This window comes from Pseudonaja textilis, chromosome 4 (assembly GCF_049901715.1).
Source record: "Pseudonaja textilis isolate UNSWEBS1 chromosome 4, rPseTex1.2, whole genome shotgun sequence".
Lineage (NCBI taxonomy): Eukaryota > Metazoa > Chordata > Lepidosauria > Squamata > Elapidae > Pseudonaja > Pseudonaja textilis.
Window position 1 is genome coordinate 77958327 of NC_141993.1, and position 25917 is coordinate 77984243.

General features: G+C 36.6%; 1 protein-coding gene across 1 annotated transcript in view; it reads left to right on the forward strand.

Moving 5' to 3' along the window:
- Nucleotides 1-25917, forward strand: part of FNDC3B (fibronectin type III domain containing 3B) — a 298122-nt gene that overhangs the window by 81065 nt on the left and 191140 nt on the right. The window contains exons 2-3 of the mRNA XM_026705754.2: nt 656-794; nt 12916-12991. Coding sequence (XP_026561539.2) covers nt 684-794; nt 12916-12991 — 187 coding nt within the window. The 5' untranslated portion in view covers nt 656-683. The remainder of the gene's footprint in view (nt 1-655; nt 795-12915; nt 12992-25917) is intronic.

Below are 25917 nucleotides of genomic sequence, written 5' to 3' on the forward strand. Positions count from 1 at the left end.
GATTTATGATTTCGGACTTCAACTCCCAGAATTCCCAAGCCAGCAGGAAGCAGTAAATTGAGTTAATTCTTTATGTATTTATATGTAGTTTAAATCTAGTTTAAAGTCCTTATATCCAATATATGCATGTTATTGGCATAATGTTTAAAAGTGCATTTTAGTTATTAACCACTTAAAGATTAAATATAGCTCATAGAACTTTAGAATACTCCTTAATGGAAAAATTAATTTAAAGAATAAATGGGTAGTAAACATGGTGGCCATTGCAGAAAAGTACAGGTGCTTTTTCTGTTTGATAAATCATACTATTTATGTATATTTGTGTGTGTGTGTGTGTGTGTGTGTGTGTGTGTGTGTGTGTATTTACTTATTTAAAATCAGCTTGTAGTCCTCCTCAGTCCAGAGAAGCAACTCTCGAAAGTCGTATTTCATAAATATGGAATTATGCCACTGATACAATTTCTGTGCATTGCTGTGGTTATATATGGTAACAAGGCATAATATCGATCAGCTGCTATAGGGCACTGATTAATTAGTAGTACCAGCTATTCAATCTGGAAGCAAACGTTTGCATTTTTGAAGATTTTGATTAAAGTTTAAAAAGAGAGAGAGGAAAAAAAATTACATTACCCATTGTAAATTTTATCTCTTTTAGGAAGCCCGCAGAGGAAAATTCTCCATGAATGTACGTCACAATGATGATGACCGACCAAATTCCACTGGAGTTGCCATCATTGCTGAATGGGGAAGTAGCCATGATGCCTCACTTAGTCAATGGAGATGGAACACAGCAAGTCAGTATATTCTGAAAGTGGTGGCTTGGAATGTATATTTCTGCTATTTATGACTTGTGCAATGATGGTTTATGTGTTTACTTAGCATTAAGGTACATGGAATGATAGGAATAATAATAATATTTAAGCTAACCCTTGCCCTAACCCTAATACAGCACTCTCTGGGCTATTTACAGTATAAGCATTATTTTCATATTGCCCCCAACAATTTGGGTCCTCATTTTACTGACTTCAGAAGGATGGGAGGTCAACCTTGAGCCTTGTCAGGATCGAACTCCAGACTGTGGGGAGAGCTTGTCTGCAATACTGCACTTTAACCAATGTGCTGCCAAGGCTTAAAATGGAATAAATTCTTGAGGAAGAAGTGAGAGCGAACTTTAGTGTTATTCTTTATGCTTTCATTAATTTATTTTGTTCCGTGATAAGGCTCAAGATTAGGTAATGCAAGATCCCCCAGAAATTCTCACAGACAAGAACTAATCTGACCAAAAGGGTCATTTTGGAATTAAAACTCTACCCCTTTTATATATGTGGCAAAGGGGTATATGCCCATTTTGGTCCCCATTCTTGAAGACGTTGCTGACTCTTGTTCAGTTCCACCATTTATCTAATGGATTCATCATGTTGAGTTTCCTCAAAAGTCTAAATGGCCAACTTGTTTAGGGAGATATAAACTTTGTAGGACAAAACTAATTAAAAAACCCGGATGAAGCATGGGTGTGTCTAGAATTAAAGCAAACTTTTTTAGAACATCTGTATCACATTTTCTTTCAAACAACAAGCAGTTTTCTAGTTAGACAATGGCAGATGGTCATTCCCCATTACACAGGGAAGATCAAAGAAGACATATTCAATGAGTCAAGTTTCAAATCCCTGATCAGAATATTGGTTGTATTGTATAATCATCAACTAATGCAGGAAGTGTTGAGGGATTTGATATAATCATGGCATGAATAAAATTCAAACTGTTCCATTTAAAGATAACAAATTCTTCAGGTTTTTTTTTTACTGTAATAATATTTGAGATATTATGACTTGGACTGTTTACCTTCCTTCCTTCTTTCCTCTCCCCTTGCTTCCTTCCTGCCTCCCTAATCATTTCCTGCTTTCTTTGTAATTACCCAATTTCTTATAAAAAGTATCAATGAACCTTTATTTTGTAAATTGAAAAACTAAGTAATCACAACAATACAAGTGGCAGCAGCTTTTTTATTGATGTGCAATGTGAATCTGCAAGTGAAGATCTGTTCTGTATTGAGTTATGCCTGCATATGAAAAATAGCATGGAAAGAAGGTCAGCTTCCCTATTTTTATATTTGCTTTTTTTGTTTTGGGAAACTTTCTGAGTTTGGAGAAAGTATTCATTGAGTGCAACTGTAATCTGTAAGTTTTGATGGTGTGGAGAGAGGATTATGTCAGGAATTGTATACCCCTTATCTACAAAGTTTTGGAACCAGATAATTCATACCTGCTCAAGGTATTCTTAGTGAAATTCCCAGGTAGACTCTAGAATCTCTTCAATTAAAGTTTGGCTGGAAAGAATGCAAGAATGGTCCTTTAATTTTCCTTGTTTACCACAGCATCTTTTAGTTTTCAAGAAAGTGTTTCATCTTAAAGACTAATTACAACTTTCACAACAATGTATTATATTTGGAGATGAAGCAGGAAGACAAAGAAGAAGGGGGAAATACCAATTTTAATTCACCATTTTGGAAAATTAACGTGAGTCTGAAAGTATTTCCAAGATGAAAAAAGGGGGGGGAAATAAAACTTATGAGCAAAGAATACTTACTACCAAGACATTCTCAGTCACTGTGTATAAACAAAAAGCAAGCAGAATCCAGCCCAGCGTTATTTGTCCCAGATGGAGTTCTAAAGTTGGCTGTATCTCCAATTCTGATGTCATGGTGCACTAAAAAAATTCTGAGGAAGAGGCGTATATAGCAACCATTTTATTCCTGTGTGATTGGTGTGGGAGGAAAGGGCTGAGGGGGTGTAGGCTGGAAAATGTGTTTCATGTTGTTTTTTTCCCCCCTCTCTTTTTTCTTGTGGAGAATCATGATCACGAATGTGGGTCTTGATGCCAGGGAGAAACTACAGTGAAGAGAGTGGGATATCTTGGTGTTTTGTTTTTTGTTTACAAATTTGTTTTGCTTTCTTCTATGTCCTGCATAGCAAGATGCAGCTAAGAGATTCCTAATAGCATTAATAGTTGAGAGACAAGTACGCTGCTAATCATATTTTACAAAATATCTGTAAAACAAGATGCAACAATTCCTAGTACACAGCATGTCTTTGTAGCTATTTCTTCTTCTTTTCAGTACAGCAAGAGGATGGCATGATTTTCAGCCTATGATTCGGATCCCGTAGGCCTCAAATAGAACATTATTTAGTTTTCAAGCTTAACAACTTCTGAGAAAATATGCTGAAAATCCCAGCCATATAGTATCTTTATTGTAGGGACCTGAAGTTAATGGCATGAACTGGAGTGTTGGGAGGGAGACAGAGAAAATATCATGAACCACATTTAAGTATGCACATCAGGCATTTGGGGGCAACTACCAGAGCCTGATTGGCTTGACACTGTCTATTGCTGTTGTTTACTTTAATGCAATTTTTGTTTCTAGACAAACAGCTGGGCTTAGATGTAATGTTCATTTTTTAATAGAGTCACTTTGGATGGTGATTAATGAATAAATTTAACAGCGAAATTGCTGTATATTTAGGCGGGGGTGGGGGGTGGGCTTAACATGATTTCCATTAGTGCCAAGATGCTATGTATTACTTTTTAAACTCTCATTGGCCCCTTAACCTTTCTGTCTTTTAAAAAAGCATAAAACACACAGATACAGAAGAACACACACAACTTTGAAGTAAGCAACTAAGCTGGAAGAAGAAACAGTGTGGGCCAAAGTGTCTTTTTCAGAATTATATTTATTTCATTCTAAATGTGGAAGAAACACCTATGTATGGAAGACCTCTGTGAATATGCCTTAAGTGACATGGTTCTTAATCCCCATTAAAGAAATAAATAAAATACATTAATTAGTCTCCAAACTCTTCACCATAAGAATGGACAGGAACAAGAGACAGAAGTATGGACTCATCTTTTAGTAGGAATAATTTCCTAAAGCTCTGTTTCCTTGTATATAATTTCATCCAGGTGTAGCCCCAATTTCTGCACCTGCTTAATTAGTTGGTCCTCATCCATTTTGTAGCACCTCCACATGTTTGTTCAGGGGTTCTACCCCCCCAAGAAACAAGAAAGAAAAAAAATAGCTATATGTCACTTGTATACTTCTTAGTTGAGATCTCTAGAGTAACTTTAATTCCAACAAACTCCATAGCTGACCATAGCTGCTGATGTATTTGAAGACCACTTGACTTCATATCCAACTTGATTTTAAAAATATATATATTAAAAATTAACAAGAAAGCTGCAAAGCAAAATTTCAACCTCAAATGTGGGTACTTATTTTTAAAATGGTTCATAAGCTCTTGGAGAGTCTGCTTGAAGAGCTAGTAACGAACTCAGTGCTAATGACCAGATGACTGGTTATTCTGTAATCAAGAATAGTGTGGTGGGTCCCTTATGACGACCCATAATCAGGATTGTGGGTTGCCTGATTATACTGTTGGAGCAAATTATGTTCTTAGCTTCATATTTCTGCTTTAAAATGATGACCTTAGCTTTTGAGGACAGTGGTGTTTTCCAGCAGACTGGCAGAATTTGCACAATTTGAATTTTTAAAAAGTTCCTGCAAAGGAAATCTAAAGATAGAAATTATCTGTATATTCCCCTCTGTTAAAGAGAGAGGTCTTAGTGGAAACAACCCAAAAGTGGGAACAGGCAAAGAGAAATCTGCACAAAAATAGTTCCCTCCTCTTAAAAGCATCAAGGCTTATAAAGGACCATTAATCTTGAAGACACAATTTGTATTCAGTTTGGGGGTGGTAAGACTTCCACAGATCCTTTAATTATTAGCGGTTTGTTTTTACTCATGAGTAAGCAGCTTATTACTTGCTAAGGCTAGGTCAAAATAAAACTTCCCTGATAAATATTGATTTGGAAACTATGGTCGTTAGATCCCATGACAGTCTGAGGGTGGATATCACAGTTTTGTTTATTTGACAATACCATCCGAAACAGCATTAAAGGTAAAACTAGATTCTAACTCACTCAGTTTTTATATTGTTCCTGACTTGGATCAGGTTCCTTAGCTAGGATTGTGTGTGCACAGTTTTTGACCGCAATCTTATTAATTTTTGATTCCTTCTTCCCTATTGGCATGTTGTTGATATAGAATCACAGGGTTGAAAGGAAGCTTGTATATCTTCTAGTTTAATGTTGGAATCTTCATTCTATTCTGGACAACTGGCTGTTCAGTCTTTTCTTGAAAACCAACAATGTGATGGGGCATCCACGTCTTCAAGAGGCATTGCGTAGTAAGCTCTCATAGTCAGGAAATTCCTCCTTAGAGCAGGTTTGGAACTCTTACTATAATGCTTCCACTCACTGATTGTTATTGTCTTACCACCAGATGCTAAGAAGAATAAATCTAGTCCTCTTCCTTGTGATACCCCTTGGTGGATCAGAAGACTAGGCTATGATGATTCCTCTTAGTTTTCGGCTCTATGTTTTCTTTGTATCTGGTAAATCATTCTCTATGGAAAGAGAAGGCTTGAAGGAATGATTATGTTCAGGTTCAGAAACAATAACTTTATTATTATGTTTGGCTGCACAGTCAGTCAGGTATTTAAACTGGATTTGGCATTTTTGCCTACCTATCCCAAGGACCTGGTAAAGGCAGAAAGACATTGTAGGATGTAAATTGTTCCAAATAAAGCTGATTTCTGCAGTTGACTCATGATAATTGGTCAATGCTGATGGTCAAGTGCTGCTATGGATGGTTCAGATTACATCCAAGACATTTATTGTTGTCTTTTGCCAAAGTCATTCTATTGCTATTTGCAGATTTTTATATTTTGTGGTTATTATTACCAAAAGTGTATGAACAGTAAGCCATGATTCTTCAGCATATTAGCAATAGCACTTAAACTTGTATACCGCTTCATAGTGCTTTATGGCTCTCTCTCAAGTAGTTTACAGAGTCAGCATATTTCTCCCAACAATCTGGGTCCTCACTTTACTGACTTCAGAAAGAAGGAAGGATGAGTCAACCTTGTCCCACTAGGATCGAACTCTTGGCAGTTGGCAGAATTAGCTTGCAATACTGCATTTTAACCACTGCGCCACCAGGGCTGTTTTGTACAAATTTAGTCAATATTTCTTTCATTTGAAATCAAGATTGAAGCATTGTTTTCCATTCAGGTTTCCCAAGAGTATGACTCCCAAAATTCTTAGCCAACGTGTTCAACAGGATGGCAGTTCTAGACAATACAATTCCAATACAGCTAGGAGACATTATGTTTATGAGACTGTATAAAAATGCATCCATGAATAGATTTCAGTATCATAGAATAGTAAGAGAGAGGTATTTACCAGTATCCTTTATATATCACTGTGAAACAAATAAGCTACTTTTTTAATGGAACCTGGTCCTCTCTGCAACACTTTGGAAAGATGGTAAATTTTTTTGCATTTTTTTCTCAGAGGAAATTGAGCATTAAGATGCTGAAGCTAGTGTCTTGAGGTGACTCTAGATTATTGTCTGGTTGCTATAGTAACGTAGCAGGCCTGAATCATGGAAGAGGTAAACACATTGAAAAGGCAAAAAAATCTTTCTTTTCCATCACTGGTGCCAGGAGTAACTAACCTCTTCCAGGAGGCACTTTTAATCTAGGGCAAAGTGCATTTCCTATAAGTAAGTTAGTAGTAGGCCAAAGTGTCAAGATCATATGATACCACTGAGGCAGATGTGAGCTTTGGTATGGCTTACATATTTTCAATATGTATTGAACAACCAAATATTGATTAAATAAAGCCTATGGAGAGAAAAGAAACCCAAGGAAAAAATGATCCATACGAGACAAATTCAATCCTTAAACTTCTTATTCAACTGAAAACACAGAGAAACATATTGCTCTATTTTTCCTCATTTTTAGAACACTAAAATACTAAAACATTTCAAGAAAATTTGATAGGAAACACGTATCCTGATTTTTTTTCCTGAACACTGGAAGCATAATACAGCTCATCTTTAAGGAATGAACCCTTAGTGGAATTGGTAGATGGAAGATGTCCTTGTGCCAAAAGGGTGGTGGCAGCATGGAGTCAATTCTGATTTCTCGAAAGCAGACTTCAGCGCTTCATTTCTGAAAGTGCTCCAGTTTGAATGCTATCAAAATGCCACGTAACTTAAAGAACATGTGCCTTTAAAGAGCAAAACTCAGTCTGATCTTCTCGGTTCCATCACTGTGTTTTGATGTGCCGTGCCTTTATTTAAAGGAAACAGTGGTCCTTGTGAATAATTCATAGGCCTTTCCAAGCTGCGAGACAGATGTCTCTTAACTGCTGTTTGAACCAAGATTACAGATAGATAGACTGCCTTTTTATCAGGGTATTTTTCTCTTTCCTGGAATTCAAATCCTGATCGCTTTGCTGTCCTTGCGCCTTATAATGAGTAACTTGTGAAACCCTTGTTGCAGATCCACACTAGCATTTTGTCTTCCTAAAACTTACAATTTAGCCATAATAGTAAGCTATAGCAGAATTATAGTCATTTCAAAGCCAATATAATGTCTTAACATTTTTCTTTTAACTTACTAAACTTTTTGTTTCTAGCCTTGAAAGGGGTTCATTGCTTTGATAATTTGGAAAGGTCACCGGATTTAAAGACAGTACAAACCTCTTCTAGAACAGCTTACATATCCTAAACGTGTCTCAAGATTTTTAAAGAGAAGGAAGTGAGGAGCAATAAATTATCCATTTAGTTCGGTCAACCAAGAATGTAGGCGTTGTACAGTAAAAAAAAATACACCCCACATTATCAGCAATATTGTGATGATCATAATGTATGTTGGAGGAGATTGTAGTGATCTATATATTAAAATTGAGAACCTTAAATTGAGTGACCAAATTCATAATTGCTCAGGAGTCTGAGAGCATATTAAAACATATCCTCAAAGCAGTAGAGTGTTTAAGGAATTGAAGGAATTCCCATAGAGTTGACTTATGACCGTAACTGAACCTGGAATTATGGTCGTAAGTCATGCCGGTTATTAAGGGGTCACCCAATGATCATGCCTGATTTTCAGACCTTTTTTTGCAAGTGAATCCATTGCCTGAAATGGGTGGGGTTTTTTCCCTGAAAACTAGAAGTTTTTTGCTGAAAACTGCTATTTTCTGTCAAAATATGTAAATCATGATCATGTGACTGTGGGACGCTTCCGATGGCTATAATGGGGTTGATTGCTGAGCACTCAAAATGTGATTAAATGACCATGGGAGGAAGCCATCAAAACTTCAGATCTGAGTCATAAAAAACTGGCAAGTCTTTCATAACTTTGATTGGTCGCTAAGCAATCAGTCGTAAGTAGACTACCTGTAATACAGTTTTTTAAAAAACATCCTGTCACTCAGATATAGATTTGGGTTTGCAATAAAGTAGAGAATATTTCTGTTTCTAAGATTTCATTTCCAAATGAGCAACGTTTAAGAAGTCTCTGTTCTTTATTCCATTTGTTCAGAGAAAGTCAGAGAATGGGCAAACATTTTTTCAAAGAATCTAGAGAAATGTGCAATATACGTTATCTGTCTCCATTTTCTACTGCACCTCTTTCCCATTTGTGTTTGGTAGCAGTCTATACAGAATGAAACTCCCTTTTGATATATATAATCGCATATATATATATAAATAATAAATAATAACTCTGCTTTTTATTTTACTTGTACATTTTGGTTTGCTCTTATTTGCTCTAATTTTAATTTTGCTTTCATCAATTTATTTATATGCTTTTATTATGCTGTTGTAAATTGCCAAAGTCAATTAACTGAGTTGCTTGGTGTAGAAATGTAATATTTAATAATAAAAAAAATACCACAATAGTTTGTGTGTGATGGAAAAAATGACCATTGTGAAAGGTCCTTACTTCCTCAAATGTCTTTCCACCGTTGCTGAACCAGGAAGCAGTGCACATGATGGATGTTATTTTTCTCCTAGTGATAGAGATAGTTACATTTTTAATGCGTACTCCTTCATTTCCAATTCCATTCTGACATCTTGAAATAAACTAAAAGATGCTTTTCAGGCATTTGAACTGGGATGAAGGATTGAAGAGTTGGTGCAGATGTTCCTGCAGCTGGTTCTTGCCAACTTATTTATTAGGAACTGAAGCATGGTGCTGGACATGCAGTATGTTAAGTCCCCAGACTGTTCCACCTAAATATTACCTGCCAGCAATCATCCCTTATGTTTCATGAATTACCTTTGTCTTTCCTCTAACTTTTCATTATATATCTTATTGTCAAAATCCATTGTACTTTACGTCCCAACAAGAAAAGAAGGCGAGTTCTTTTCCTGAAGTTATTGTCTAAAATTGGACACAAGGGAGGTAGGAATAAGGCTAATCTTTATTTTAGCCATATATTTCTAGCTGCGTTGGTTTGGGAACTAACAACATATGTGGAAGGGATGCACTTAGGCCTTTTTAAATTAGAAGAAAGGAGGCAAGCAGGAGTATGGGGTTTCTAACATTAATCGCATTGTGAGAAAATAAATTCCACCAAGCTAGGATCTGGATAATCATACAAAAATTGGCACGATGACAGATCCCAGATAGACAAAGAGAATTCCTTTTCCATGCAAGGCATACTTCAGCGATCACAAGATGCAATAATGGCTGAAAGGAGGCATAAGATAAACCCATGGAAGGTAAAATGATCTGTAGCTGCTACCTAGCTCCAAAATCAAAGGTAGCGTGTTTATGAATACTAATTTGTGCAGGTGTACAATTCATGTTAAAGGATTTAAAATGACAGAGCTTGTTGTAAAGAGCTAGGCAGCTTCAAAATGTTGCCATCCATCACAGGTGTCATTGCAGTCATTATTAGTAGATGTCACTTGGTCAGGTTTTTTTCATCCTCTATTTGTCTCAACCAATAAAGACCATGCTTCCTTGTCCTCCTCTGTCTCCCAGAGTCTGTCCAAATTCACGTTCATCGCATCAATAACACCAACTAACTATCTCATCCTCTGCCTTTTCCTTATCCCTTTGCCTTCAATCTTTCCCAACATCAGCCTCTTTTCCAATTAGTTCTCTTTTCTCATTAGGTGGCCAAAGTATTTATGCTTCACCCCTTAGAATGCCCCATGATAATAAATGGTATTAGCTTAGACTCATTTCAGAATGCTTATTTGTGTGTAGTTTGGCTCCACTATGATCCAATCGCACTGGTTGAAGCAATGTGAATCTCAAGATGGTTTTTACTTTTCTATGTGTATTATAGTTAGAGAGTTGTATTTAAAAATCCAGATTGAAATTCCTACAGTTTTTGAAGTTTGGGCCAGTCATGGCCTTTGTAAGAATTAAATAGTGGAGAAATGAACAATTTAGCCCTCCTTCTAGGCTTCTTGGATGAGAGTTCCTTGGATGGGCAGTTCCAAATCATTTTCTACTCCATTATTCTCCCCTTAAACAAGACAATCCCAACCATTAAATATTCTTCATAGGAGAGAAAGCTCCTCAATCTTTTCTCTTACTCTTCATCTTGCTGTTATAATAACAGAACAGAATAACAGGGACCTTGGAGCCAGGGGTAAGATTCAAATTTTTTAACAACTGGTTTTAACAACTGGTTTTTTTAACAACTGGTTCTGTGGGCATGGCTTAGTTGGTGGGTGTGGCTTGGTGGTCATGTGACTGGGTGGGCATGGCTTGGTGGTCATGTGACTGGCTGTGTGTGGCCAACTCAACATCATTCCCATCGAGGCACGCACCTCCTCGCCTGGTCTCTCGTGACTGTGGGGATGCTGCAACAGTCGTAAGTGTGAAAAATGGTCGTAAGTCACTTTTTTCAGTGCCATTATAACTTTGAATTGTCACTCCACACAAGCAAAGTACCAGCAAAGGAGGGGGGAAAAGCCCCAGAGAAGTTCCAGAGACAGGAAGTCTAGTCCTGCCAAGAATGTAATAAAGGTTAATGGAGAGGCAGTTTCTGTAAGCAACACCAGAATGTTTCCTTCCTGCCTTCCTTACAGGATTAGGCCAGTAATTTCTTCTAACAACCGAACTGCTTAGAATGTTAACAACTGGTTCTAGTGAATAGGTGTGAACTGGTAGAATCCCACCCCTGCCTTGGAGGTCTTCCAACCCACTGTTCAGGCAGAAAACTATATACCATTTCGGAAAAATGATGATCCAATCTGTTCTTAAAAACTTCCAGTTTTGAAGGACCCACAACTTCTGGAGGGAAGTCATTCCACTGATTAACTACACTGATTAATTGTTCTCACTTGTCAGGAAATTTCTCCTTATTTCTTGGTTGGTTCTCTCCTTGAATAGTTTCCATCCATTGCTTCTTGCCCTGCCCTCAGGTGCTTTGGGGAATAGCTTGGCCCCCTCTTCTCTGTGGCAGCCCCTCAGATACTGAAACACTGCTATCATGTCACTCCTAATCCGACTTTTCATTAAACTAGACATACCCAATTCCAGCAACTGTTCTTTATATGTTTTAGCCTCCATTCCCCTAATGAGCACCCCAGATGTGGATAAACTGTGGAATGATATAATGGTGTTTACCCTTGTCCTCTTTTTAATGCTTTTCCTAAATAATTCATAATGTTTTGTCTTTTCCCTGGCATGGTGTACTTTTTTCAGTCTCCTTCCTCTTTTCATTCTAATAAGTTGATAGCTTACAAAGACCATTTCAGTTGGAATGCACCCCTGTGAGGATGATTAATCTGTTCTGTGGGCTGATAAGATTGCTGCTCTGTTTCATTCTGCAGTAAGTCCCAATATGTTCAGTGAATTTTGTTTCTCTACAATGGTTTGTAGGAACGTGACTTTGAAGAGGGAAATATGCAGTTTCTACTTTTAAGTCAGCTCATCTGGAATAAATTTTGTTTATTTATTTGAAACATTTGTGTGTCTTCAATCACTGGAGTTCAGTTGGTGCATAAGCAAATAGAATTACTTAGGCAACTGAATACTATGATATACCATGAAACAATGACATTGACAATAAAATGAAGAGGAACTAAAAGTAAACAGGCTAAAATATTTTATAAATTAAAAGGGACAAAGAAGTAGCAGTCTTATAGTCTAATTCAGGGATACTAAACTCAAGGCCTGCGGCCCAGGTGTGGCCCATGGGTTGCTTAGTTCTGGCCCATGAGGTCACCCTGGAAACAGTGAAGTACTAGCCCATGGGGCTTCTGCCAGTGAAACCGGAGCTCGGGAGGGCTGCATGCAGCAGAAAACAGAGCTTGGGAGCCCATTTTTGCTGGCAGAGTATTCAGGCCACCGCAGGCACCCCCAATACGAGTGATGTCAAGCTGGCCACACCCACCCTGGCCACACCCACCCCAGCCCCTGAGGTCAAACATAATCCTGATATGGCCCTCGATTAAATTGAGTTTGACACACACACACCCGGTCTAATTCTGTAATAAACCTGATGAAGTGGCCAGAATCCAAGAGCATCATCTTGATTTGGTTTCAGAAAATATTTTGTGAAATGGTGACAGTTGTGTATAGCTGGATCAGCATTTTTTTGTTGTTGATGATGATGATTATTTAATCAGCACCATTTTCTTGGCTGGGATTGTTTACATTTTTATTTGTTTTTGGGTCGTGAGCAATTTGGGCTTGGCAGATCATAGCAGGTTTTGTATTTTGACTTATTAAAATATATTCTGCTTTAAAATGATATTCTTCAGTGAGTTTGCCCTTTGAGCCTCTTTTATATAGCTAGACCTTTGTAGACGTCAAATGAAAATTTGGGCTCCTTTTAAAGAATATGTTGGCTTTTCTATTGTAGGTTTAAATATAACTTAATCCAAAGAATTGCAAGTTGTGTAATCATATTTTGGAATTCTATTTACCTAGATTCTTTTTTCCCAAAAACCTTTTTTTTTTTGCAGTACTGTGAACTGTGCAGATAAACTGAAATATTTTGAAGTTTTTGATGTTTGTCTCTTTCTCTTTTTTTCTGGGGCAGGTCATTTTTGTTCAAGTTAATCCAGGTGAAACTTTTACCATAAGGGGAGACGATGGAACTCTTCAGTGCATTCAAGGTAAGGAAAATTTTTGTTTCATGTTTTATTTTCTTGAATGTTCATCTGTGATATTGATAATGAATTCCTGTTGACATTGACTCCTTAATTTAAAGAAGATTCAGAAAGCTCAAATATACAAAATGTTAAAGGTTTTCAACCTTGCAAAGTACTGAAAAACCGTCTGGATAATCTGCAGCTTATATAAGTATGGATTTTTTGAGCTTTACCTTTTCCTTTTGAACCCAGTAGCTTAAATCATTTTCCAACATCTATTAAACAAATTATGATATCTAAGGCAAAGGAAGACATCCAGAAAGATGATCTTTAGTGATACGGATTTTCACTATAACACAAGTTCACTTTTTTAAAATAGAAATCAGATTTTTACAGGCAGAGGCAAGAAAGAAATCAGTTGGCATAGCCTAATTCTGATTTTGAAACATCACGTAGGTGGTTAACTTTTGAATTTGGAACTTTTTTTTTTTACTTTCTCTTAGTTTTGTCTCTATCACCTTGAATACTGCCCTTGTTTAAACAGAACAAGTAGCTCATAGATGAGCCTGACTCTGTCTACATTTTGTTGTTTCAGAAACCCTTTGAACTCTTTGATCCTCTATCACAAGGGTCTTCAAATTTGGCAAGTTTAAGATTTGTGGACTTCAACTCCCAGAATTCCTGAGCTAATATGACTGGAGGAGGAATTCTGGAAGTTGAAGTCCACAAGTCTTAAAGCTGTCAAGCTTGAAGACCCCTACTCTATCAGATTGTGGTAGTGATACAAAGGTCACAACAAGGGGTAGGGGGTGGATCATTGTTTTTTAAGAAAAAACAATCTGAACAAAGCTGGGGTTATATTGACTCAGAGTTAAAATAAGTACAATGCTTCACACATATTAATACATTTTGGAAGAATAACCCAAAGCATAGCAGGGATATTTTCCATTTAAGCATGGCATCCTATAACGAAGCATTTTGATTTAGGCTTAGTACAGCCTGTAACCCACACATTGTGGTTTGCAGTCCATTGTTTACAGCCAGGGTACAAAAAGTTTGGTCCCAGTTGATATAGCAACATTTTCAGATTTCTTCCATTTAGGGATTTGAAGGACTTAAAGAATAATAACATCATCTGCTTAAGTAGCCAATGAAGTCATGAATCCCCCCATACTTGACTTTTTATGTATGTGTCTCCATCATCATCCTTGAGGTTTTTGTTCCTATTTTTGCTGTTAATTAAAAAACAATAAATTGTAAATTATAAAATTTTAGGCTGGTCTTCCTTCCTTCCTTCCTTCCTTCCTCCCTCCCTCCCTCCCTCCCTCCTTCCTTCCTTCCTTCCTTCCTTCCTTCCTTCCTTCCTTCCTTCCTTCTCATTTGATATCAATTTGTTATTGATACCTCATTCTCATTTCATTCCTTCAAGCTCACCAAAAGTCCTCCCTCCCAGAAATAAGGATCTGCAATGTACGTAGGTCTATTAGTCCCTAGTCTAGTGATTTCTCTTTTTCATCTCCTGTTCCATCTATTTTAAAAATGGAATGGGCTGCAGCATTTTTATTTATTGTTGTAAAGGAACTATCATACTGAAAAGGAGTCCTGGTACCACTGTTGTTGAATATTCACATTGGGAAGGAACCTAAGAGGTTATCAAGTCAACTCCCTACATATTCTAGAAATAAGTACTCCATCCCTGATAGATGACTCAAAGATGCTTTTTCAAGAGGCAGTGGACTTTCTTTGTTTCTCCTTGAAGACATTTTATTTCCCATCCAAGAAGCTTCTTCAGTTCTGACTGAAGAAGCTTTTTGGATGAGAAGCAAAAACATTTTTTGAGGAAAGTCCAGTTGCCTCTTGAAAAAGCATCTTTGGGACAACCATGACCTGGATCGGATGATTGAGAATCTCCATAGACATCCCTGATAGATGACTATCTGGTGTCTGTTTGAAAATGTACCCTCCACTGAGGAAGAAAAAGACTAAAACTTAAAGTGCGCCTTCTCTCCCTCCATCTGTCCCTCTTCCTTATGATCAATAAAATGTCATGATCAACAACAACAAAAACCTTCACAAATTAAAATAAAACAAATGTGTATTTAAAGTGGTCCGACCCACATTGGAAGCAAGATGGCCCTTTGTTCAGAAGATGTTTACCCTTGATTTGTGATGTAGCAAGATATGTGAACCCACTCAAATTGATTTAGTTCCATAAGCTTTGGTTTAAGGCAATGCATGAGCTCACCCAAGTGAAGGCTATATGGATAAAATATTGGACAGAGAGTTCACATTTCCAATTTCCAGTCATCCATGCAGTTTATAACTTGGGATTAATTGCCGTCAACCTTAACTTATCTCACAAAATTGTTGTGGGGATAAAAGGGTCAGGAAGTTGAAATGATATGTACAACCCTAAATTCCTTAGGTGAAACATAGGATAAAAATATGTACTCAAGTAAAGGCACTGCTTACTCCATTTTCTACAGGGTAAATAATGGCTGAAACTGAAAGAGGAGACCTTATCTTAGACCACCTAGGGAGCATATAATGTAGGCGAAGTTTAAAATACAATTTCAGATTCACACTTCTAGTGACAGTGTAGAATTCTAGGGCTTGGCTGACTTTCGCTTCTAGCACAACTTGGGTTTTGTCCTTGAAAGAGACATGGAAAGCCAGAAAATAAATGTCAAGTTGGATTTTCCTTGCTTAGGCCACATGAAAAGTGTTTGGTCAATATATAATTCATGCTAAACATTGAAAGAAACATTTGTACGGCTTGCTATAATGCAGAAACTCTTCAAGTTAAGCTCATACTTGAGGGTGGGAGTAAAATTGCCAGGTTCTGGGAGAGGTAATGCCCGCAGCCATGCATGCTATGTGTGAATCATTCATGGTAAATAAATCTGCCCTATGGCTATGATTTTTTCCCCCCTTCACATTCTCCCCCGCTTTGAAGCCAGGCGATCATGAAAGCAAGAAAACTAATCATTGGAGCTCCATATTATAAAAAGAGCGATTCACTCCTGATCTTCCAATAGCGTCATTTCAATGAAATGATTGTTGCTTTTTGCTTTGCTTTTTTTTTCATTTATTCATAGGAAAAATGAAAAGGGAACTAATGAAGATGACTAGTGCTTATGACTAACCTATTCATACCTGTCTAGTCCAGAAGAAGCAACAGTCCTAAAAACTATTTGTGGTTTCACATGGTGTGTGTCTTTCCAAGTGACTTTACGATTAAGGCTTTTTATATATGTAGGTTCAGAAAAATAATTGTCATTGGTTGGGTCAGTTCTGTTAGATGTCTGCTGAGCATCTTCTTCAAAACCATAAGTTGAAAGACCAGCCAGTTCTATGTAAGCTTCCATTGAAATGCCTTTCTTGACCTTTGACTCTGTTGCTCTGATCCTCTCAGAGTTTTCCTTAGATAACTTTCATGCCAAGATCTAAATCTTTCCAATCCTTCTTCTAAGCAATTATTCTTCCATTTTTGATGTCCAGCTGTGTAACAGCCACCTGTAAATGTGCATAACAACAGAACGAAGGTGGACAACATCGGTGTGGCATTACAGCTCCTGCCCCAAGGCTATGCTGCCTTTTTGGTCTAATCACCATAGCAAAGGGATCATTACTATGTTGTGGAAGTCTGGCAGTTTGGTTATTTGTTTGCAGACATTTAATTACCCAGCTACCTAATATCTTCCCTGTGAGTGAGTGAGTGAGTGAGTGGTGTGCTTCCTCTTTATATTTGTAATAGCCTGCCCTGCCAGTTTTGATTGGGAATGTGTACTCTCCTCCTTGGTGGTTCCTTGTACTATTTTCCGCATGATTGTTTGTCTGGAGCCGATCCTTGATCATTTGATGTTTGAGGGGATGAGTTCCTCAAAACAACTCCGAAATAACCTGGGAGCACTAAGAACTAACTCTGAGTCCCAAAGGTGCTTTTTTCAACAGGCAACTGGACTTTCAGGTTTTTCTTTGAAGACGTTTTGCTTCTCTTCCAAGAAGCTGAAGATGGATGAGAAACAAAACATCTTCAAAGAAAAACCTGAAAGTCCAGTTGCCTGTTGAAAAAAGCACCTTTGGGACAACCATGACCTGGATGACTGAGAATCTCCATAGGCAACTAACCCTGAGGTGTTCTCGTCTATTGGATTACAAGAGCACACAACAGATACAAATTCAACGTAAACCGCTCCAGACTTGATTGTAGAAAGTACAACTTCAGCAAAAGAGTGGTCAATGCCTGGAATGCATTACCTGACTCTATTGTTACATCCTCTAACCCCCAACTCCTTTAACCTTAAACTATCTATTATTGACCTCACCCCATTCCTAAGAGGCCTGTAAGGGGCATGCATAAGTGCACAATCGTGCCTACCATCCCTGTCCTATTGTCTTCATTTATTTGTATCTATTTCCTGTATTCTTACTCATGTTTATACTTATACCTATTACCTTGTAAGCAATTGACAAATCAAATCAAATCAAATCAATCAATTACTATACTTGACAACTTGGCCACATCCATCACAACAGCCCTTTACCTCCCCCCCGCAAATACTTCCTTAACAACAGGCAAGTAAGTGTGGTTGCTTCCTGCTACTTCCTTGCTTTCCCTTTGGTCTTTTTATGAGCCTTCCTCCAAAAGCTTTAGGCAGAACTACTTTAATTTTATTTGCTAAGACTGTTTGTGCTGTCTTGGTGAGGCTCAGAGTCATTATGGGATGTGAAGGTGATGATTTGCAGCAGGGTTCTTTCCCATATAATTATGGTTTAATTAAAAATATGCCTTTAAAAAAGAAAAGGCTGCAATCAGATGAGCCAGGGAGTTTTATGGATAACCTGTAGGCACATTGGCCCCATGTTGGCTGTTCTCGTTCTGTGCAAATCCATGTCTTTCATTCCAAGTTCTGTCTTTATTGGTATCCCTAATTTTTTTCTTTTAAAACATGAACATGTTACGCATACAGCTTCTATTCATGAACATGTGTTTAAGATTAGGAGGTTTCTGCATAGACTGTTTTTATTGAGTCTTTCTCTGTACTCGTTTTCAGTTCTCAGTCTTGAAAGCTGGTGACATTCTCCAATCAGTCAATTCCTAATCTCAGTTGGTAGCCTCTTGCTGCAGTGATGATTGAGTTTTAATGAAAAGCATTTGTGTTAATGCTCTGAATCTCTGCACTGGGCTCCGCTTTAACACTCAGTCCCTTGATGAAGAAAGGAAAGAGCATGTTGAAATATGGGCACAAAGGGTTGCCTTTTAGCTGGTTAATCTCCAGTTTTTCTGGCTGTCACAGAGCAACTCTTTCTTTTAAAACTAGCATTGGAACTAGTGAATGGCCAGTAGATGGAAATGCTAAAAATGGTATACTATTTTTGTCCAGTAAAATCAAGACAATACAGGTAGTCCTTGACTTGCAACAATTCCTTTAGTGCAGTTACAACGGCACCGAAAAACAGTGACTTATGAGCATTATTCACACTTATGACCATTGCAGTCACGTCAACCTTGGTCCCGTGATCAAAATTCAGAGGCTTAGCAACTGACTCATAGCTATGACGGTTGCATTGTCCCAGGGTCAGTCAATACCCTTTTGTGACCTTCTGACAAGCAAAATCAATGGGGAAACCAGAGTCACTTAACAACCGTGTTACTAACACTGCACACCAGAACAACTACAGACAAGGACAGTTTTTTCTCAAATGCCATCACTCTGCTAAACAAATATTTCCCTCAACACTGTCCAACTATTTACTAAGTCTGCATTACTATTACTAGTAATCCTCCCATCCTTCCTTTCACCCATCCCCTTCCACTTGTGCCACTTGTGACTGTAACCTTGTTGCTTGTTTTGACTGTTTCCTAGTATAATTTAATTGCTTATGACTATTAAGTGTTGTACCTTATGATTCTTGACTCTTGACGAATGTGTCTTTTCTTTTATGTACACTGAGAGCATTTGCACCAAGACAAATTCCTTCTGTGTCCAATCACACTTGGCCAATAAAGAATTCTATTCTATTCTATTCTATTCTATTCTATTCTATTCTATTCTATTCTATTCTATTCTATTCTGTTCTGTTCTGTTTTGTTCCTAATTTAACAACAGAAGTGGCTTACTTAACAAACGTGACAAGAAAAGTCATAAAATGGGGCAACAAATTTCTCGCTTATCATGTTGGACTCAGTTGTGGTCATAAGTTCAGGACTACCTGTAAATATAAGATTCTAATCTCCCAACTCAAATGAGAAACTGCTTTTTTCTCTAGAAAGAGCCTCAAATGTACATGATTAATACCACCTTCCTGTTCACTTTATCCAATTTAGGTTTTGTGTAGCCAAAAATATCCAAAGTGGTTGTTCTCCATGTGTGGTGGATGAGAACTCCTAAATGGTTAGTCAGTATGGATTTCAGCAGCTTGAGAAAATCTGTTGTAGAGGCTATATCTGAATTAGAAATCTGAAATTAAGCTGCTGTTTTCTCAAAGAATGCCTCACTTTTAATTATACATTCTAGTTTCTGGTGGCACAGTGGTTAGAATGCAGCATTGCAGGCTAATTGTGCTGATTGCCAACAGTTTGATTCTGACTGGCTTAAGGTTGACTTGGCCTTCCATCCTTTTGAGGTCAGTAAAATGAGGTCTCAGATTGTTGGGGACAATATGTTGACTTCATAAACCGCTTAAAGAGGGCTATAAAGTACCATGAAGCTGTATAGAAGTCTAAGTGCCATTGCTATTACATAGACCAGAGATTGATAGGATTGAAGTGCTAGGAATTTCTCATTGATCTCTCGCCTTAATGATGTAGAATTCTAGCAGATCAGTCTCTCAAATCTTGTATTTTGTTCCTCAGTATACTTTAGCTTCATGTTAGAATGATTTTGCTCTATTGACTTCCTTTCTAGAAGCCTAACCATCTTATGCTTAAGTTGTAAAGTCCCAATAAGCTACTACTTTTAAAAAAACTTAGCTGCCATCTGCCTGTCTGTCTGGGTTTCTGTTTTTTGTGGTGGTTTTTGGTTTCACTTTGTAGCCAGTGGAAAATTTAAAATGTAAAAGAATCAATGAACAGGAATTGGAGGGAGAAACTGGCAAGCAGGACTTGATGCAGGGATGGTCCTGATTGCTTTGTTTTAGTTTCAAAATAATTTCTGAAGTTTGAAGCATATATGTTTTCACCGGTGCACATAGTCTAGTAAAATACAATACAATACATACACAGAAATTGTAGTTCATCCTTCCTTTCAATATCAGCTTGGTATCCAGGTTTTTCACCCTCTCGTTCTGTTTTATTTCATGCAGATAGTCCTCAACTTAACAACAGTGACTGTTCAAAGTTACAATGGCACCGAATGACATTTTTCACACTTATGACTGTTGCAGCATCTCCATGGTCAGGTGGTTTACATACAGATGCTTGACAACCGATTCACATTTATGATGGTTGCAGTGTCCCAGAGTCATGTGATCTCCCTTTGTGACCTATTGGCAAGCAAAGTCAATGGGCAATGGTCGTAAAATGGGAGAAAATTCATTTAACACATTTCTCACTTAGCAACATAAATTTTGGGCTCAATTGTGGTCATACGTTGAGGACATTGTGATATAAGGTATGTAGAGAGACAGTGACTGGCCCATGAATGAAACGGAACTCAAGATAGATCACCCTTAAACTAATATTACTAGGTTGCAGTTGGGGAGGGGAGCAGAAGAGATACAGGGAGGGGAGAGAGAGGGAGAGTTTGATCTTGTAATTAAGGCACCAAGCTATTATAGTGAGTTCAACTCCTGCCTTAGCCATGAAAATCAACTGGGTGACTTTAGCCTAGTCACACTTTCTCACATAGGGTGGTTGTTGAAGGGGAAATAGATGTCGGAGATAACCAGGCTGAGATTGAGGGAGGGGTCAAATGCCTCATCAGTCTTGAGTCCTGTTGTGCTCATCTAAGTCCAGCTCTCCTTGAATTCCTTTGACTCTTATCTACTGCCAATTTGCTTTGACTATAAGTAGTTCAGATTCTTGGAGACAGCTTAAGCTTGCAACAGATCTTTATATTCATTTGAATTGCCTGGATTTTTTTATTATTATTATTATTATTATTATTATTATTATTATTATTATTGTTATTATTATTATTATTGTTATTATTGTTATTATTATTGTTGTTGTTGTTGTTATTGTTGTTGTTGTTGTTATTATTATTATTATTATTATTAAGCTACTGTGGCTTTATAATAAGAGGAAGTATGGGTTCACCACACCACTTTGAGTTTTTTGTAAAAATAATAAAGATGGGATAAAAAAAATAAAAAAAAAAATAAATGTATTTGTTTTGACATTTCCAGTTTATTAATATTTACATTACGTTGTTGTTCTATTTATTCTAAATTTTATTAAATTTATTTCATTTTTTTAAATTTTGGCATGAGAATTTTATATTTGCTGGAACTGAAAACTTGTTTTCATAGCAAAACATACTTAGCATAAATTCTATATTGATTGGCCTCTGCAGGATCTTTCCTATATGCACATGATGTCACATCATACTTTAAAAAAAGAACAGGATCTGCATGAAGATACAGTGATGCTGTACTTGTTATTCTGTTCTTCCTTCACACACCACACATACACACACACACACACACACACACACACACACCAGATGCTTCTGTGAATATTCAGGCAAAACACACCACAATTCACACCTATTTATCTGATGATGCACTTTCACTAAATCAACAAATACAGAATAAGCTTTTCCACATTCACACATATCTTGGTGACTTATTGAAAAGCAAATGTCTGTCTGCAGACTGCTACTCAGGAACATAAGACTACACTGCATTTTCCAAATATTGCTCATTGTCACCTCTCCTGCTCTCTTTCTATTAGATATTCTCAAAGGTACATATATTATTTCCTGATGTCTTTATCAAGAATCATAGCATTCTTTCAATTGTTAGGTGCAGATAGAGGCTTCACATGCAGGCTTTAAGCAAGTTGTACCGCCACTCTAAGCAAACCACAGACATATTTTAACATTTCTTCAGTTAAATCATCTACATTTACAATCTTACCATTTTTCCAACATTCTCTCAACAATTATGGCCTTTTTTTCATTTTTTTTCCTTTCAAAATGAATGTTTATAACATTTATTCCAGTTCCACTCTTTGGTGCATCATGACCACACACAAATAACATCTAAAATCCCAGTGTTTTTTCACCGCAGTTTTATCCCTAATCATTTCATTGCTTTTATTTTTAATACCATTTGCTTTGCTGGAGTCTCGATGCATAATTCTCTGAAACCACTTCCAAAACAATTTTATTTATCCACCAAACTCACACTGCTTATTTTTTGCCTTTTTTAACTGGCTGAATTTGATTACAGTCTTTATGACATTCTTTTTTATCTCTCTACACAATATAGAATATTTCTCATCTTCAGTTTTTATAGGAAAAAAACGCATGTTTTCTCATCTACTCCTACTTTAAGTTCACAGTTCCATCCATTTCATTCTTATTTTATGTATATATTGACCCACTTTAGATGGTTGCTCATCTATCCAAGAACTTCTGGGTAGTGAGCAAAATAAAAACCAAAACTCACTAAACTAAATTAGGGCTCAATAAAAATTACTAGAGCATACATCTATGCCAAAGATCCCATGCTAATCTTCTTAATGCACCAATTCTTCACATTAGTGTTGCTCCTTGCACTATAAAGTCATTCCTCCCTATAAGTTCAATGTAGTTTTCATGCTACTCCATTTTTCATTCATTTTTCATTCATTCATTCTTCCTACCATAATTCATCATTCATTGTTTGACTTTTACTCTCATTTCTTTCATTTTTATCCTTTTTCTCCTTGCCTACTTTTTTCTAAGATCCACTCTTATCAAATAATGTTCTTTATCACATAAAGGACTTCTAAACATCATCTTATCCTTCATATATATCTCAGTTATAAGGATTCATGCATTTAGGTTTATATTTATTCGATTGACATATGTACATATAAGTTGCTATGTTTAAACATGTGCTCAAAACATACCTTTTTCTAAACAGATACCTATCACTAACCGATCTGATTCATTCCTACTTCCATTCATCTCACCTTTTAAAATAGCTTTCCCCCTAGATTTCATTCATTCATTCAGTCATTCATTCATTCATTCAGTCATTCACAAAGTGCTAATTGGTGCTTCCATTATCATTATACACTGGAGTATAATATACAAACTTTCAGTTCCTATTTTTATATACATCTTCAACAACCTATTGTAGATGATACCACTTTATACTTTCTGATGAATATTTTGGCCTTTTTGTAAATAAGCCTACTTCTAGACTGCCACTTGTCTTCATATTTTCATCTGTTCCATTCGCTGAGTTCAGAACATCTTAATTCAAAAGTTACATCATTCTTCTTCCTCACAAATATACAGCAATATACAAATATAATCTAGTATATCATGCTCCTTATCCTGCATTTGTCTTGCATTCCAAGTAATACGGTTAGATTTCATATACCATGAGGTCACTTTATGAATCTGTTTGAGGTCACTGCCCTTACCATTTCTCATGGCTTTAGTCAATAGATAAAGAGTAAACAATAGAGAGAAGACAGTTATAGAGAAGATATAATCCTTAGCTGTACCTGTGTAAACTGTATAACAAAAGTGTAAAGACAATACTGGTATGCCTTAAAACACAACCAAAAGCTAGTTTTATCCTATGTAATCTCATGCTATTCTACTATCTCTTAATTGACTGCATTGCAATTCATATTGTTTAAGCACACACTCTAGAGCATTGTGATAATTTAGAATTAAAGTTAAGCAAACTCACAATTGCAAAAAACAGACGAAAACCTTGCTTTTTATCTAGGACCTGCAATTCAATATTTAAGGGAGGTCATTATGAAGTCCAGTCATTATATTTCAATGTTGAAATGTAATGAAATTTAATGAGAGACTTTCATTCAAGGCTGTTTACATCTAAAGAGTTTATTGAGATAATTACTTATGAGACTAATACAGCATTAATAATCTGTTCAGAGTACTTGCTGATTTTTCTAAGAGTTGACCATAGATCAACCTTTAATCTCTTTTCCTAGAACCTTTAAAATAAATTGCCTTGCCAAAAAGAAAGGATGCCTTCAAACAACAAATTGTCCTGAATAAAAATATATCATACAGACACTCTACAATTGAAGTGATACAAGTCTCCAACCACTGGAACTTTGTGTTCTTTGTAGAAAAGTAGTTTATGACCAAAATACATTCTTCTGAAAAACAAATCATTCTCAGAAACCTAGCAGTATTATGAATTTTAAGTAACAAACCTGTACTCAAATTATGTCAGACATTACAGAGTTCTGGAATGTAAGCTATTCTTTTGAACTTTTGTTGTTGTTATTATTGTTGTTCTGATGGCCAGCTGGTTCCAGGACAAAGTTAACTAGCTGGCAAGAGAGCAGCAGCTGCAATATATGATGTTTATTGATTAATACCTTCATATATTTGATGGACAGTGTTTTAATTAAAATGCCGTTGGGGTAATATGTGTGAAAGTGGGGGGTCGCTCTTCAAAATCGTTGCCAAATGCTTTCAGAACAGATGGTTTATTTCAGGTTTGAAATGGGCTGTGTAGTATATAAGTATACTAGAAACTAATTATGCCACCTGCCAAGTCAGAGAAATGTTGTCAGCATAATACCTGCCAATAAAATGTCCAGTTTTCTTTAGTGATATTAGCGATAATCTGAAACCACACATTGTGCAATAGTAACTTGTTATATTTTTCTTTTAGAAAATTTGGTCATGGTGGGAAATCTGCCAGAGTTTTAAGTTTCAGAGACTACTAGAAGAAAAGAGGGATGCAGGCAATTTTAGGGAAATAGCACCATTTTCATGAAATATTAATGTTTTATATTTTGTGTTCCTGTTGAATTGACAATTGTCTTGAGTATAAAGACTACGTTGCTTCCTTCAGGTGCTGTTAGCCTAAATTATGACTAAGTAAGGGAGAACATCCAAAAAATGGAAAGGAATGAAAACCTTTGTTTAAAAGTAGATAATTACAAATGTTTACCCTTTAGTTCAATGCCAGTTTTATTTATCACTTTATTTCCTTCTTTTGTTTTCCAATGGAGAGGTGAACGAGGAAGGAAAAGAGAAATGTTTAAAAAAGTCCCTCCATTGTACAATGACTAGATTTCCTGAGGGTGGACATAAGTATAATTTGTGGTTGCTGTCCTTCCCAGCAGTTAGTGTTGAATAGAATAGAATAGAATAGAATAGAATAGAATAGAATAGAATAGAATAGAATAGAATAGAATAGAATATTTTATTGGCCAAGTGTGATTGGACACACAAGGAATTTGTCTTGGTGTAAATGTTCTCAGCATACATAAAGAAAAGATACATTCGTTAAGAATCAAGAATAATGTACAACACTTAATGATAATCATAGGGTACAATCAACAATCAAATCATACTAGGAAACAGTCAATATAAATCGTAAGGATACAAGCGACAAAGACCTAGGGTTCCTAGGATAGCATTCACAGATTGCTTTGTACTTTAAACATTTGTTAGTTCCTTTTAAAAACCTTTTGAACCAGTGTTCCTCAACCTTTGCAATTTTAAGACGTATAAATTCTAGCTCCCGAATTATCTAGGTGGTATGCTGGCTAGAGAATTCTGGAATCAATCCACACTTCTTAAACTTGCTAGCATTGAGAAGCACTTTTCTAAATTGATGGCTACCACCATATCTGATGGCAACAAATTCCATTCTTTGACTTGTAGGTATAAAGGACTACTTAATTTTATTGATCTCTCATCTTCATACATATTGTTTCAGTGGAAGATTTCAAATTCTCAAGGGTTCTAAATTTAAGGAGCAACCACTGTAGAAGCTCATCCTGTGATGTG